Source organism: Leptodactylus fuscus, chromosome 3, assembly GCF_031893055.1.
Source record: "Leptodactylus fuscus isolate aLepFus1 chromosome 3, aLepFus1.hap2, whole genome shotgun sequence".
Classification (NCBI taxonomy): Eukaryota; Metazoa; Chordata; class Amphibia; order Anura; family Leptodactylidae; genus Leptodactylus; species Leptodactylus fuscus.
Window position 1 is genome coordinate 146557976 of NC_134267.1, and position 16631 is coordinate 146574606.

At 44.7% G+C, this 16631-nt stretch overlaps 1 protein-coding gene across 1 annotated transcript in view; it reads left to right on the forward strand.

The window, feature by feature from the left end:
* PRSS56 (serine protease 56) overlaps nt 1-16197 on the forward strand; it is a 40139-nt gene extending 23942 nt beyond the window's left edge. Inside the window, exons 14-17 of the mRNA XM_075268512.1 lie at nt 3068-3185; nt 3332-3409; nt 13352-13458; nt 15535-16197. Of these exons, the coding sequence (XP_075124613.1) occupies nt 3068-3185; nt 3332-3409; nt 13352-13458; nt 15535-15708 (477 nt within the window). The 3' untranslated portion in view covers nt 15709-16197. The remainder of the gene's footprint in view (nt 1-3067; nt 3186-3331; nt 3410-13351; nt 13459-15534) is intronic.
* The last annotated feature ends 434 nt before the right edge of the window (nt 16198-16631 follow it).

The window sequence follows — 16631 nt, forward strand, 5'->3', positions numbered from 1 at the left end:
TGGCCCGCCCCTACTTCCCTGCCTGTGTGGCTTCATTGCCGGAGCAAGATGTGAGAGGCAGTGAAGGAGGGACGAGCCAGACAGGTGAAAGAGGTGTGTTTTCAAGTTTGCTTAGAAAACCACACCTCCTTCACCCGTCTGGCCCGCCCCTTTTCCTCTTCTTGCATAGCTTCACTGCAGGGTGTCTCTTTCCATCCATGGATGAGATAGATTAGATATAGATAGATAGACAGAAAGACAGACAGACACAGACAGACAGACAGATAGACGGATAGATAGATAGATAGATAGATAGATAGATAGATAGATAGATAGATAGATATGTATGTTCAAATCACCCCCATATCCCTAGAATACATATAAAACAAAAACATTACTGTGAAACACATACACATTTGGTATCCCTGTGTTCGAAAGCCCCCGGTTCTATTTACATTGGTGAAATATTATATTATTAGGTTATTAAATATTTCACCAATTTTTTTTCCTTAAAATTTTTTTTTTTTTCCCTATTTTCCTCCTCTAAAACCTTAGTGCGTCTTATGGTCCGGTGCGTCTTATAGTCCGAAAAATACGGTACTGACTGTATCTCTCCCAATTCGGTATTTCCCACATTATCGTCCAGGGCAGTTTAAATAATGATAATGGTATACATTTCAATAAAACACCATTTCAGAGAGTTTAAGATTTTTTTAAATTTATTTATGAACCATAAATTTACCATAGGAAGAGGTTGTCAATGGAATAGGCATCAGGAAGCAGCTAGCTGGAAAATGTAAGGGAATTGTAATCTTAAACCCGAAGTCTATACCAATAGTGGAATTAGAGGAATCGGGCATAGGGATAAATATCCCAGAAATATGTACCTTGTCTTCAGGCAAAGTGCAAAAGCTAAGCCCCCTTTAACCCCTTCCCGCCAATGGCATTTTTTGATTTTCGTTTTTCGTTTTTGACTCCCCTCCTTCTAAACCCCATAACTTTTTTATTTCTCCGCTCCCAGAGTCATATGAGGTCTTAATTTTTGCGGGACAATTTTTTCTTCATGTTGCCACCATTAATTATTCTATATAATGTACTGGGAAGCAGGAAAAAAATTCAGAATAGGGTGGATTTGAAGAAAAAATGCATTTCTGCGACTTTCTTACGGGCTTTGGTTTCACGGCGTTCACTGTGCAACCAAAATGACATGTCCCCTATATTCTGTGTTTCGGTACGGTTCCAGGGATACCAAATTTATATGGTTTTATTTACATTTTGACCCCTAAAAAAAATTCCAAAACGGTGTTAAAAAATTTTTTTTCTAAAAGTCGCCATATTCCGACGGCCGTAACTTTTTTATACATAGGTGTACGGGGATGCATAGGACGTCTTTTTTTGCGGGGCCGGGTGTACTTTTTAGTTCTACCATTTTCGGGAAATGTTATTGCTTTGATCACTTTTTATTCAAATTTTTATCAGAATTAAAACAGTGAAAAAACGGCGGTTTGGCACTTTTGACTATTTTTCCCGCTACGGCGTTTACCGAACAGGAAAAATATTTTTATAGATTTGTAGAGCGGGCGATTTCGGACGCGGGGATACCTAACATGTATATGTTTCACAGTTTTTAACTACTTTTATATTTGTTCTAGGGAAAGGGGGGTGATTTGAACTTTTAATACTTTTTATATTTTTTTATATTTTTTTTTACTTTTTTTTTTTTTTTTTTTTTTTTTTTGCATTTATTAGACCCCCTAGGGGTGTTGAACCCCAGGGGGTCTGATCACTAATGCAATGCATTACAATGCTAATGCATTGCAATGCATTGCAAAAAATCATCATCTCTTTTGCAGGCTGTATACACCAGCCTGCAAAAGAGAGAATTTGCAGACCGGCTGGGAGCCTTTGACAAGGCTCCCAGCTGTCATGGCAACGTGACGTCGGCCCTGGAGCATGCTCCAGGAGCCGGCAATCCCTGCCAAAATGGCGGCACCCATGCGCCGCCGGGAAAATGGCGCCTCCGGCGCCTTTGACAGCAGCGCCGGAGGGGTTAATGCCTCCGATCGGTCCGGGGACCGATCGGAGGGATTAGAGCCGGTTGTCTACTGCTTAAAGCAGTAGACACCCGGCGGCTATGACGGCCGCCCGGCTCCCGGGCGGTCGCCATAGTTACAGACCCGACACGCGCCGTACTATTACGGCGCATGTCGGGAAGGGGTTAAATAGGCCACCTGGGCTTCATATCATGTGTGGGGGCTGGTTGCTTTAGTAATTTCACATTGCCAGTTAAGTAGCAATGAAGACTCACAGCCCAATTCAGCAGGACTGCAGTGGAAGACCAAGGTCATCTGTGACGTGCCAGAAGCATTCAGTTGCTTTTCTATCAGGCGTAGTCTGTTGCAGAAGCCGTTGCACCGTGATTTGCTGTTAAATAGGCCTCCAGAGACTGATATAATCATTTGCCTCAGTTGAAATGGCAACCCAACACTACTAGTCAACTGGTATAGGAGAGGTGAAGGGCAATTCATATGAGCTGTGTTGGAGAGCCCAAGACCCACCACTGAAATGGAGGAGATAGCCAGTTGCTTTACTGCCATACAGTGACTAAATAATGCTGCTATATAGTGACTAAAATTACCACCTACAGTGACTCTAAAGTACCAAGAGTCAGTTTTTGGGATTTTATTAATATTATACCTCTATGGCTATCCCTCAACTTGCTTCAATTCCTGGACAAGCCTTTAAGACATAAGATTCTCTGATACTAGTCTGTTCATGTAATGTAGTGAAACAAATCATATTCAATAGCAATTAGAGCACATTTATACATTCACTTCCATCTATTGATCATCAATGACGTTAAAGTATGGAAACATATCCTTCACTTCTACTGACCATGAAAAGTTGCTGCAAAAGTTAACTCTAGGGTCAAAGACTGTCTTGTTAAATGTACAGTTCTCCCCAGTACTTTAAAACATTTTATTCTTCCCTAGTGTACAATATCGGACACAAATCACTTAGCAATTCTAGTCTTTCATAAAATAGCACATAAAGTCTAATCTTCACTGATGCTTTCTTGACATTCCAGAAGAATGATGATACAGTGGAAGGTCTCAAAGATGAAGGACGGCAGGTCATTCACAACCTAAAGTCACAGCTCAGAAGTTACAGAATCCTCACAGATGACCCTTTGCTTCTGGACCAAGGTATGACTGCTATATACTGCACAATATAGCATGGGCAGAGACGGGATTGCTTACACAATGCAAAAGCAATCTCCTATTAGTGATATTGTCACTTCATTTACCATATCATTACTTCATTAAGATCTGTAAACTACTCTATTTAACAGAAGGAATACCTGTTCATTCTCAACTACACAAGAGAGACATCAAAAGTGGCAGTGGAGACACCAAAGAATATGTCCAAGGTACTGTACTCAAAAGTCTTGTGTGGATTTTGTTAATATACCATAAATATATAGTAACTTTTGTCTTTCTTTACACTCACATGGTGAAAAGTAGTTCCCTGTCGTCCGTACCAGCGGCACAATGTGGGGTATTTCTGCCCCTGTGTGCTGGTAGGACAGGCGGATTTTTAATTAGCCAATCAAAAAGCGTGGCTGGCCCTATAAGAGGGCACAAGAACCTCCCCTCTGCGTGTGTTTTTTTCTGTCCTGTGTGGTCAAGGACAGGTGGGGAGGACTTGTGTCCTCTTATTTTGGGCTCTATAGGTTACTTACCTTTGGAGCATAATTCTTCTTTCTTTCAGTTTCAGACCTTCTTGATTGAAGGTTCCCTTCCCCTGTCTGGGGAAAAAAGTTTGTTAGCCTGCGTGGCTCCTTTCCTTCCCTCCTACCTCCCTCCCTCCTCCCTCCCCTCCTCTTTCTCCCTCTGGCTCACCTGTCAGCGCGTCGCAGACCGAGCTGGTGAGTTGGCCCGGCACTCTGCTTATCGCGGGGCTCCGCTCGCTGTGCGCTCACGGACGTGCTCTGCCGGAGCTAAGTTCCCGGCGGAGAGTCGCAGCGTCCGCATTTGCCGGGCGCACACTTCCGGTTGTGTCCGGAAGTATAGCGGCGCCATTGAAAGTCCTGGCGCCGGCGGGATGTGTTTACTCCGGCATTCTGCTTATTGCAGAATCTATGCAGCACGCAGGTTCGGGCCAGGAATTGAAGGGGTAGGCGCCCCTGCTGGGGCTGTTTGGAGGATGGGGGGGGGTAACCTTTTTTCTTTCCTGGAGGGTGCATGTGATTATGGCCCCTCCCATTTCCGGCCGGCCGGTTTAAAGGTCAGGCCGGCCGGTTATTAGTTACCTTCTCCTTTTCTAAGGCGGAAGGCTGTGCATCAGAGGTTGTTGCCTAGCTTCAAGTCTCCTTTTGCCTCCAGACTAAACCTTCAGTTTCTTGTCACCTTGCTGTCCGGTCTAGGACACGGTAAGATCTACCCCTTCTTTTGATACTTGGTAGGATATGTTGGTGACAATTTTGCATGGTCTATGGTCTCTCTGTAGGATATGTCTTCCTCTACTACCCCCCCTGGGGATTATAGGAGGAAATCTACTGCCAAAAGGAAGCACCTTTCCTGTTTTGACTGTGACACTCCGCTCCCTGATGGTAGGTAGCGGCTTAAGGAGTTATCCCCTCCGGGGTACTACCGGTCCTATAACCCGCCTATTATTTTTAGGCTATGAATGGGCCCGTTGTCGCGGTTGCAGAGGCCCCCCACCTGAGGAGCCTTCTCCTAGAGATATGATGGCCTGGGTCAAGGAGATGGTGAGTTGGGCATCGCTTGGGTAAAGATAATTCCCTTGCTTGTACTCTCTCTTTATTTTGCAGGATGATTCCCTTAAAGGCATACAGTCTACCTTGTCTCAGCTCGCCAAGAGACCATGCACAGAGCATCGTTCCTCGTCCCTCCCTCCCCTGGAACATCTACGGGTGGCAGAGGATGTTTCCTCCGAGGACGACTCTGTAGTTTCCAGCAGACCTGTGTTCCACTATGAACAAACAGGCAGGCTGCTGAAGTCCATCCGGTCTACAGTGGGCCGAGATGTTGACGGGGAAGCCTCCACGTCTGCCTCTGGGGGACATATTGCCTTCCATGCGGACGCCACGCTGACCGACCTCATGGTGCAGCAGTGGAAGCAGCCAGAGAAAGGACATTCATTATCCAGGATCTTTAAGCACCTGTTCCCTATGGATTCGGCTCAGTGGGATTCCTGGGGGCCTCCCCCGAAGGTGGATCTAGCCGTGGCGAAGTTGTCTCGTAGAACCCTGGTGCCCCTTGAAGATGGATCAAATCTTCAGGATCCTTTGGATCGCAGGGCTGACGCCACTTTAAAGAAGGTTTATTCTGCTTCCTCTGCCCAAGCTTCAGTAGCCATAGCCTCTACCACTGTGGGCGATTTTCTTCGTAACCGCCTAGCCACCTTGGAGCGGGATATTGATTCCGGTGTGGACAGGGATGACATCTTGGCTTCCATGAAGAATATTCATAGGGCTGCAGATTTTTTGGCAGAGTCTTCTCGCCATCAGTTGAGAATTTCAGCCAAGTCGATGGCGTTGTCCACTGCGGCCCGCAGACCCCTGTGGCTAAAGCCTTGGCGTGCAGACTTTGCATCCAAGGCTGCTCTTTGCGCGCTCCCTTTTGAGCCAGGAAGAGTATTTGGGCAAGGCTTGGATACTATCATAGAGGGATTAGCTGAAGGTAAGGGGAAGTCCTTACCTCAAGCTGCCAGGGGCAGACGTGCCCCCTCTAGAGGCAGAGGTTCTGCCTCTAATTATAGACGCCCAGCCCAGCAAAGGCGTCCCAGATATCGTCCTAGAGGATCCGGACGAGGTGCTTCTAGGGAGGACACCAAGAGGAAGCCGGAATTTTGACGCGGGGCAGCTCCCTGTGGCCCCCCTTCCTGTGGGAGGACGTCTTTCGGTTTTCTTCAGAACTTGGGTCACCCATATTCAAGATCCATGGGTGTTAAGAATTATACAGCACGGTTATCTTATCAAATTCCACCTTCCACCTCCAGATCGGTTTGTTGTCACCAGAACCCTTCCACCTTCTCAACAGGCCAGTCTAGAGGCCTTGGTCGCCGAGTATGTTATCAAAGGCGCCCTGGAGAAGGTCCCAGCCTCAGATCTCGGTCTGGGAGTTTACTCCCCCGTCTTTCTGGTCCCCAAAGTCACCGGGGGCTGGAGAATGATAATAGACCTGAGGTACCTCAATCGCTTTATCAGGAAGAGGTCATTCCGTATGGAAACCGTGGATTCCGTGTCTGCTTTTCTCCAGCCAGGAGACGTGATGGTTACCCTCGACCTGAAGGACGCCTACCTTCATGTCCCTATTGCTCACTCCCACAGGAAATTCCTCAGGATTGCCGTTTCTATGGCCGGCCACAGGGAGCACTTTCAATTTACAGCTCTGCCGTTTGGCATCACATCCGCCCCCCTGGTATTTACCAAGGTGATCGCTCCGGTCGCTGCGGCCCTCAGACTGCAGGGCCTCTTCATCGTTCCTTACCTAGACGACTGGCTTCTGAAAGCTCAGTCTCCTGCTGCTCTCCTCCAGCAGCTCAACCTTGCCATCAGTTTCCTACAAGAGTTAGGATGGATCATCAACTGGGAGAAGTCCGAAATCGTTCCTTCCACACGGAGGAAGTTCCTCGGGTTCATAGTGGATTCAGAAACGATGCAGATCTTCCTCTCCAGCCCAAGGAAGGAAAGGATCCAGGCCGGTGCACGGTTTCTATTACACACCCGGCGGGTAACTATCCGCACCGCCATGAGGGTCCTCGGCCTAATGTCATCCTCGGCCAGAGCAGTCCCTTGGGCTTTATGGCATTTGCGTCCCCTGCAGATGGAAGTGTTGACAACCTGGAACAGGTCTCCACGGGGACTGCACAAGAAGATCTGCCTTTCTCCCGCTACCCGTCTTTCCCTCAGATGGTGGATACACCTGAAAGACGGAAGGTCCACGGTCCCGACATTGTGGACCCTGTTGACAACAGATGCATCCCAGTGGGGATGGGGAGCCCATTGCCAGGACAGGACTGTACAAGGACGATGGAGACGTCCGGAGCTGGGATCTTCCAATCTCAAGGAACTCAGAGCTGTGTACTTGGCCCTAGTGCACTTTGCCCCGGAGTTGAAAGGCAAGTCTGTCAAGATCAGGTCAGACAACATGACGGTGGTAGTCTACATAAACAAACAAGGGGGCACCAGGTCACCAACCTTACTGAGAGAGACGAATCTTATATTCGCCTGGGCAGAGAAGAACCTAGCCCAGTTATCCGCTGTTCACATAAAGGGCTCCCTGAACATAGTAGCGGATCATCTGAGTCGGGGTATTACCGTATCAGGAGAATGGTCTCTCAATCCAGACGTATTTCAACAGATCGTCCAGAGATGGGGTCTCCCGGAGGTCGATCTAATGGCTACCCGACTCAATGCCAAGGTAGGGACCTTTTGCTCCCTATACCAGGAGGACAATCCCTTGGCAGTGGATGCCCTGTCCATCCCATGGAGGTTCAGGCTGTTTTACATATTCCCTCCAATTCCAATCATACCGAAGGTATTGATCAAAATAAGACAGGACCAAGCCTCGGGAATAGCCATAATCCCGTTCTGGCCAAAAAGGGCTTGGTTTGCTCAGCTCATACAAATGAGTCAGGGCATATATTGGAGGCTTCCCCCTCTCCCAGATCTGGTAACCCAAGGAGAGCTGAGATGCCAGGATCTGAGGAGACTCAACCTGACAGCCTGGAGGTTGACCAGTCCCTATTGAGGAATAGAGGACTGTCACAAGCCGTCTTGAAGACCCTATCCAGCGCCAGAGCGGATTCGACTAACAGGAATTACCGTCGAATTAGTAACATCTTTAATGCCTGGTGTCTGCAGCATCAAGTGGACTCCACTGGTCCCCCGACTGAGGCGATCCTGGACTTCCTTCAAGACGGACTAGACAGAGGTCTTGCTGCGGCCACACTCAAAGTACACGTAGCGGCCCTGTCCGCCTATCTGGGGAGGCGTTTGTCTCAGGATCCTTTAGTGAGCACCTTTATTAAAGGAGCAACTAGGCTGAGACCGGTGGTGAACACCCCTGTCCACCAATGGGACCTTATTCCGGTCCTGAACGCTCTTTGTGACCAACCATTCGAACCCCTGGAAGAAGTCTCACTTAAGTTACTGACCGGCAAAATGGCACTGCTATTGGCAGTTACAACTGCCAAAAGAGTTAGTGAGCTACAAGCCTTATCTGCCGAGGAGCCATATACTATATTTTTTTTGGACCATGTGCAGCTTAGGTTCCTCCCAGGATTTCGTCCCAAGATTCCATCCGCTGCAAATAGGAACCAAACTATTTCTCTTCCAGCATTTTTTCCCTTCCCCTCTTCACCTGAAGAGGAAAGATGGCACAGGCTGGATGTAGGCAGATGTCTGCAAATTTATCTGCAGCGCACTCGCCCTTTTAGGCAGGCCGAAAACCTGTTAATCAGTTATACGGGGAAGAATAAGGGCGCCAAGGCCGCCAAGGCCACGATATCCCGCTGGGTCTCCGAAACCATAAAGGTCGCCTACACCGCCCAAGGGCGTCCGGTCCCATCTTTTCTTCATGCCCACTCGACCAGGGCAGTGTCCACCTCTCGGGCTGAGAGGAGTGCGTTGTCCTTGGATCAGATTTGTGCAGCTGCCTCCTGGGCATCTGAGTCCACGTTCATTCGGCATTACCGCCTGAGGGACCGGGTGACCGATTCCTCCGCCTTTGCCCAAACCATTTTGAGCTCTGTCATGGAATAATCCCGCCCATCTTTGGGCCTACTTGCTATATCCCCACATTGTGCCGCTGGTACGGACCACAGGGAACAAGTGATTATGAAGATAATCTTGTTTCCCTTAGTCCTAACAGCGGCACAAGATTTCCCACCCTGGGAATCATATCTTATGTATAAAACTGTGTATAAATATGGAGGTACTTTTGTATTAACACGCAGAGGGGAGGTTCTTGTGCCCTCTTATAGGGCCAGCCACGCTTTTTGATTGGCTAATTAAAAATCCGCCTGTCCTACCAGCACACAGGGGCAGAAATACCCCACATTGTGCCGCTGTTAGGACTAAGGGAAACAAGATTATCTTCATAATCACTTGTTATACAATGGAAGGAGCTGACTACAATAAGATCATTCTGAATCACACAATAGAGTAATGATTTTTATGTTGGGGTTTATGCCTCTGCAAGGAGTGCATGGATAGATTTCACACAGTCTATATAAATATCCATTATCATCGATATTGTCATATTTCACTAATTCAACAAAAGGACATTGGTGCCTCGACTGTGTTTTCAACCAGTGATAGGTATCGAGCTTGGGATATTTATGTCATATATTATGATACCTCTGGATATAATATAGATTGCAACCTCAGTGTCCTGTGAAAGAACGGAATCTCTTCCTTTATATGACACCAAAAACAAGTTTGTACGTTTCATAATGTACAAGATATAATGGTTCAAAACCTGGACTCCGTCCATAGTAACATTCAGTGAGAGGCAGAAACAGCTCTCAATACAGAAGCAATAGAAAGAGTGAAAAAATGCAGGATTTCACAGAAAGGAGCCAAAATGTGTTAATAAAGTATATTACAAAAATGTATTAATGTCACAAATACTGACAGAAAATCAAAAGTTTAGTTATGCTTTAAAGTGTAAGTGAGGGCTCGTTCACATCTGCGCCCGGGGTCTCCGTCCTGCAGGTTTCCGTTTCCTGCACAAAACAGGGCAGGAGACGGAATCCTGTCGGCATCTTTCAAACCCATTCATTTGAATGGGTTTGAAAAGTGTCTGGCCGTGAGCGCTGGTGAGCGTTTTATGCTCTCCGCGGCAAACCGTTTTTTTTTTCGGACATGCAGTCCTCTGTGTCCGGTTTAAAAAAAAACTGTTTCGCCACGGAGAGCATAAAACGCTCACCGGCACTCACGGCCAGACTCGGCATGACAGGTTTCCGTCTTCTGCATGCAGAAGGCGGAAACCTGATAACGGAGTCCAGACGCTGGTGTGAACCCAATGTAAACTGATTATGTTTCTATGAATTCATGAAAAATAGATAGTGGCACTATTTTTTTCTGAAAACCAGAGGCTTGAATCAGAGCTTCCACTTTTTATAAATTAAGGTAGGGCTCAGCAGTAAAAAAAAAAAAAAATTATCTCAAATGCCAAAAGTAGAAACCAGCACTGCGGCAGTCACCAATCTGAATAGAATCAGTCCTTTATTCCGATATTTAAAAATCCTCAAGAAAAGAGAAAACTTATGGTACAAGTATATGTTTCCTCATAACCACAGACACAATACCAGTTTATACTGCACATTCATCCTTTAAAGCCACTTACCAGCATCTCTTCATCACACAGAGATTACCCAACACTGTATAACTCTGCAACATCATCGCGGCAAATACCGGGAAATCCAAACGTGCGCTTAATTTAGAGCATTGTCAGCTTTCTAGCGGTATATATAACAGCACAATCATAAGGACATGAAGGCTAAGGCCCCACGTTGTGGAAAGGCAGCTTTTTTTGTTGCAGAATTTGTTGCGTTCTTTTGAGCCAAAGCCAAGAATGGCTACAAAAGGAATTGTGTATATATATAGGAAGTTCTTATTACTTCTCTTTTCTGCTCAATCCACTTCTGCTTTGGCTCAAAAAAATGCAATAAAATCTGCAACAAAAAAAGCTGCTTTTCCGCACCGTGGAGCCTTAGTCTAAAAGACAATTAAGCATGTGGTTATTTTTTGGATTCTAAACAGGTAAGGATAAAGCAAATGCTCCCAAAAGGAAATTACTGTTGTAGAAAATGTAGTTTTTGTAGTTTCAATCTTAAAACAAAATATTTGTGGTTTGGAGGTATCACACATGTAGTAAGACAATTTCTATTTTGTAAAGACACAGTTTGTGGTTTATATTATTATGTGCCCTTTTATATCGGCAAAACAATCACAAAAGTACAAAACAAGAGAACCTTTCAAATCTGTTCCCTCTGGGGAGGGTGTACTCAGATTTATTGAGCACATTAGACAGAAACAGGAAGGTTTTGAGGTTTGCTGGTCTTGAACAAGTTACTGTATCTTTAGAGGTGGGGATTGAAAGGATTATTATTAAAGGGGTTGTCCAGGCAACAATGGCCAGTCAGTGCTGCAGTGCTGGTTTCTATTTTTGGCATTTTCGTTACTTAAATGTGCAGCTAAAGGGAACAAACTGTGCAATATACTTCATTAAAGAAAGGTGCCTGTGACTTTCTGTATTACTCCTATCTTTTTTTTTCATCTGAGTGATTTTGGTGCATTCTTCATATGCAAGCAGATTAGTTTACTAGGCAGTCAAGGCAGAGGGTGGAGTAGAAAAGGAGAGAGACAGGAAAAAGATATATGAGGCCATCTACAGTGTCATATCTGATAGAAGAATAGTGGATAGTAATTCCTGATAATCCAGCTGTGTTGTGAAAGAAAACTATCTCTTTACAGTATAAATGTGTCCCTGCTTTGAGGAGCTCTCCCTCCTTTTCTTTCCCTTACCCTCTCCATAGAAGTCTACTGTACAGATTTGATCATTTACAGGAGGAAAATAAGTGAAGACAGACACTTTTCCTTAGTATAATTACTAAATTTGTCCCTTTTCCCTGCTCTATTGGTTTATGAAAAAATATATGTATATAGATAATATAGGATTATATTTTCATATTGGGAATTTTATCACCAAAATAACCAGAAATGTAAGGCAATATTCACACTTGTATTGGGGCCTCATCACAAATATCTTTAGATTTGAAAAAAAGTGATGCCTGCCACTGTATTAATCTTGTCAAAATGACGTCTGCCACTGTCAAATACAATTCTAAATCAATAGGGTCCGTTAGGTTCGGTAATATCTGTTGTATGACGGATCCAGCTCTGTATTAACCACAATGAATATAGGAATTGAGCCTAAAGGTGAGAGGGATTCACAGTTGTTGGTATATTAGCTACTCAACAGGGAGAACTAGCACAAATTAGAAATACAGCATTGAAGGGGAAATATTCACGAGATAGTTTGTTACAATAGGTTTGAGTGCCCATAAATAAAAGCACTAGTGTCTTCATATACAGAGTCACCTGCACTAATAACCGACCACTGAGGGCTGGAATAAATCATGTTAAATGTTAGCGGATGGGGTTCATATACAAGGACTATTTTTAGTTTTGGCAGAGTAGGAGATGTCTGTTACAGTCTGTTGTCTTAACCCAGAGGTCCTCAAACCGCGGCCCGCCAAGCACTTCGGTCCGGCCCACCGACAACGCCGGCAGGCGTGCATTTATAATAAAGCTCCTGGGGAGATCAGGCCAGGCCATGAAGCGCACTTCACTTTACCTATTGGAGGGCACCGCTCGTGATGTTTGTGCAACCTGTGCTGCTTCCACTGTCCGCCTGTGTCCTCCTGCCACAACGCTTGTATGCGATATAAGGAGGATACAAGAGGCACCGCTCCTTATGTCTGCATGGCCTGATCTGCCTCCCATATCCTACTTACATTGCATACATGCGATGTGACAGGCGGACATTGGAGGCAGAGTAGGTCACACAGACATCGGGAGCGGTGCCCTCCAATAGGTAAAGTGAAGCGCGCTGTCTCCATGGCCTGGCCCAATATAGTCAACTGTGCCCCTCCTTCACTTCGTCAGTCAGGTTACCCTAGCAACGTGACCTGACCTGACGCAGCCCAAATTACAGTAAGCAAAGCCACTACCGTACTACAGTTTGCTGTGCCACTCAGCAGTAGTCTCACTGGTCAGGTTTAGTGCCTGCTGCCTTCCTGGACGGACCCTACCTGTGCCCCCTGAAGTAAGCAGTTGTCTGACTTTGTGTCCGGCTAAAAAAAATGGTTTCCCCGTGGACAGACCACAGGCGGACACTGGTGGTCACCTTTACAAACCCATTCAATTGAATGGGTTTGTAAAGGTGACTACCGGGTTTCCGTCCCCTGTCCAGTTTCGCTGGGACTGAAGATGGAAACCGACAGAATGCAGACACCAGACACCGAGCACAGGTGTGAACGCCCCCTGAGATTGAAAATTGAGTGTCCCCCTCCACCCCACGGTTGCATTCATCTCCATTTTTTCTCAATAACACATAGGAATAGCCTTAAGAAAGACATCTAAAGGTAGGAGAAGAATAGCCTTTCTTAAGGCTTTTCCTACGTATTATCGAGAAAAAATGTGATTTTAATGGTAGAATCCCTTTAAACTATATTTCGGCCCTCCAATGGTCCGAGGGACAGTGAACTGGCCCACTGTTTAAAAAGTTTGAGGACCCCTGTCTTAACCTGATCCTTATTGGTTTACTGTGCTCAGGTTGCCACCGTTTGTCAGAAGCCGTTAATGAAGTTCAAGCCATTAAAGAGACGTACAAATGGATCCTACAGATTCCTGAAAGAGATTTGTCAATGAAATTCCTAGAGGTGAGAACTGTAGTAAGTCACAAAACAATACATCAAGCAGTTAGTGATTGCATTATAATGGTGGAGAGCACAGAGTATAAAGCCCCTCAGTGGGGGAACCTTACATATATATAAAAATATACAGTTCAGGGCTCGTTCACATCTGCGCCGGTCTCCGTTCTGCAGGTTTCCGTTTCCTGCACAAAACAGAGCAGGAGACGGAAACCTGCAGGACTCTTTCTCACCCATTCATTTGAATGGGTGAGAAAGCTGTCCGGCCGTGAGCGTTTTATGCTCTCCGCCGTGAAACTGGGTTTTTTAATCCGGACACAGAGTCGGACATGCAGTACTCTGTGTCCGGATTTTAAAAAAACGGTTTCGCGGCTGAGAGCATACAACATGCAGAAGACGGAAACCACAGAACGGAGTGCCGAGGTGTGAACCTAGCATTAGGCTTACCTGAGTCAATGCAGGTGAGATTTTGTGTGGTGGGTTCAGGATACATTTACATTGTGGCACTTAATTGCTGGAAAGGAACATGATGAAGAGATGAGTGACTCAAAGACTCATATGCTGAAAAGTTAGAAAACTTTCAAAAATAGACATGTTAATAGTTTATTTTTGTCAATTAACAAAATGCAAAGTGAATGAACAAAAGAGAAATCTAACTCAAATCAATATTTGGTGTGACCACCCTTTGCCCTCAAAACATCAATTCTTCTAGGTACACATGTACACAATTATTTTTAAGAAATTTGACAATGATGTTGTTCTAAACATCTTGGAGATCTAACCATAGATCTTCAGGAGATGTAGGGTTGCTCAAATCCTTTCATCTCATCATGTAATTCCAGACTGACTGGATGATGTTAAGATCAGCGATTTTTGGGAGTCATATCTTCACTTCAAGGACTCTTCTTCCGAAGGGTGGTCACACTAAATATTGATTCAATTTAGATTTATCTTTTGTTCACTCACTTTGCATTTTCTTAATTGACAAGAATAAATTATTAAATCGCAACCTATATATATATATATATATATATATATATATATATATCTGTCTCTGAGTGTGTCACAAAGATGCAGCTGGTTCTTCCCATCCGGTTGTGGGATACTCCCATCAGACTTGCAGACATTTGCAGACTTGTCCTTAAAGAGGACCTTTTATGTCCTCATGAATATGCAGTTTTATACACCACTAGAAAGCTGGCTTTCCTGGTATGTGCCCGGGCTATGGAGATATTACTGCCGTAAACTTTGGCACCCATACCTCTCCACCATCAGAAGAACATCATTATACTGTGTGTGGGGGCACTACATAACATTATACTGTGTAGAGGGCACTTACATAGTATTATACTGTGTAGGGGACTCTAACATGACATACTGTCGGAGGATCACCAATGCGGAATTATACTGTGTGGGGATACTAAGGAGAATTGCATTGTGTTTGGGGGTATCAAGGAGAATTATATTGTGTTTGGGGGCATTAAAGAGCATTATAATGTGTGGAGAGCACTACCGTGACATTATACCATGTTAGGTGCATTAAGGAACATTATACTGTGTGAGGGGCACTAACATGGCATTATACTGTGTGAGGGTTGCTAAAATAGCATTATTCTGAGTGGGGGCACTAGGGTGGCATTATACTGTGGGGGGCACTAATGAGAAATTAGCACCCCTCAAGTAGTATAATGCTCCATTAGTGGCCCTCACCAGTACTACCAGATCCCACCCTTTCCCCATACAGTATAATTCCTCATTAGTGTCCCCCACACATTATAATGGTCATGTGTATCCCACACAGAGTAATCCCCCTTAGTGCCCTCAGAAACAATTGGCACTAATAGTGACCTAGAGTAACATTGATCTTGCGAGCATGGTCCCCTTACAAGTAATGAATTGCCAATCCCTGCTGGCACTATTTAAGGTATAAGGCTTTAGGGGAGTGTGGTCAGCATATGAATGTTGCTGTCATAATGACTCCTCATGTATTTTCACTTACAAATTTCCCTTCAATACACATTTTAAACCCTCAGCATGTCACTTCATGTTGCAGATTTTCACCTAATATGCCTCATTTTCTCACAGATACTGGTGGACCTGGGATCAAAGAATAGTAAAGGTTTGTACAGGGCTCGTGTTCATGTTTGTGTAGCTGGAAAGTCTTCATCGTTTATCAGCCTGGTTGGTCTGGACAACAGTTCCCTCTATCGTAGTATGCCAGGACTCATTGCACTTTCAATGGACAAATTGAAAACTTAAGAAGGTGACAACATCATAAAAGGACAAGGATATAAGAGATCGACATGATCAATACTGATGTGGCTGCCAAAAAAACTCTCTTTCATTCAAAGAACTTAAAGAGAAGACACAAGTGGCCTAAAAGGTTATCGGCATAAGATGTGATCAAATGCATCAACTGCCCCACAAGACAATGGGGGTCCTAATGACTTTTGGGAGTTGCACTTATATGAATTTTGGGGTTTCTTATTTAATTAACCAAACAATATCAAGTTATTACAGCGATGACAAGTCTATGTACATCTGAATATTATAAAGACTTCAAGAGAGTCTATGATATGCATTGATGAAGGAGAAAACTAGACACCAAATTGACATTGTATAATATATGCAATGTACTTCACTGACCGATTTTATTTTTATATCTCTTGGCACTACTATGTGGATGTGAATTTTGTGTTTCCATTCTTTGTGAAATGTAAAAATAGTAAAGTCCTCGGCTGCCAGTTATAGTACATTGTTTGTACAGGTTGTAAAAAAAGGTGCTTTTCTATATAAACCATAAAGTCTCTTTTTCACTATCTTTTGACACGTAATTGTGTGTGCTTTTAATGGTGGGGTCTGGTTTTGTCTTTTTATACTTTGATGTGTGGAATTCATAAATTATATAAAAATACAGAATATTTCAATGATCTTAATGCTCACATACTGTACAACATGTATGTCTGTGGTACCAGAAATGCTGCATATTGGGCAGAGGAGGCATAGGGTACCACATGGTTGCATTTACAAGATTGCTACATAATTTGTATGGAAGTCCTGCCCCTAAGTAAGGGATTCCTTTACATTAGGAAACTTGTGAAACTTGCTGCTTGGCTCTATCAAGGATATGAAAATGTCATGGGCAACGGATCGTGGATTCCAGTGAGAACCAGAGGGTCAGG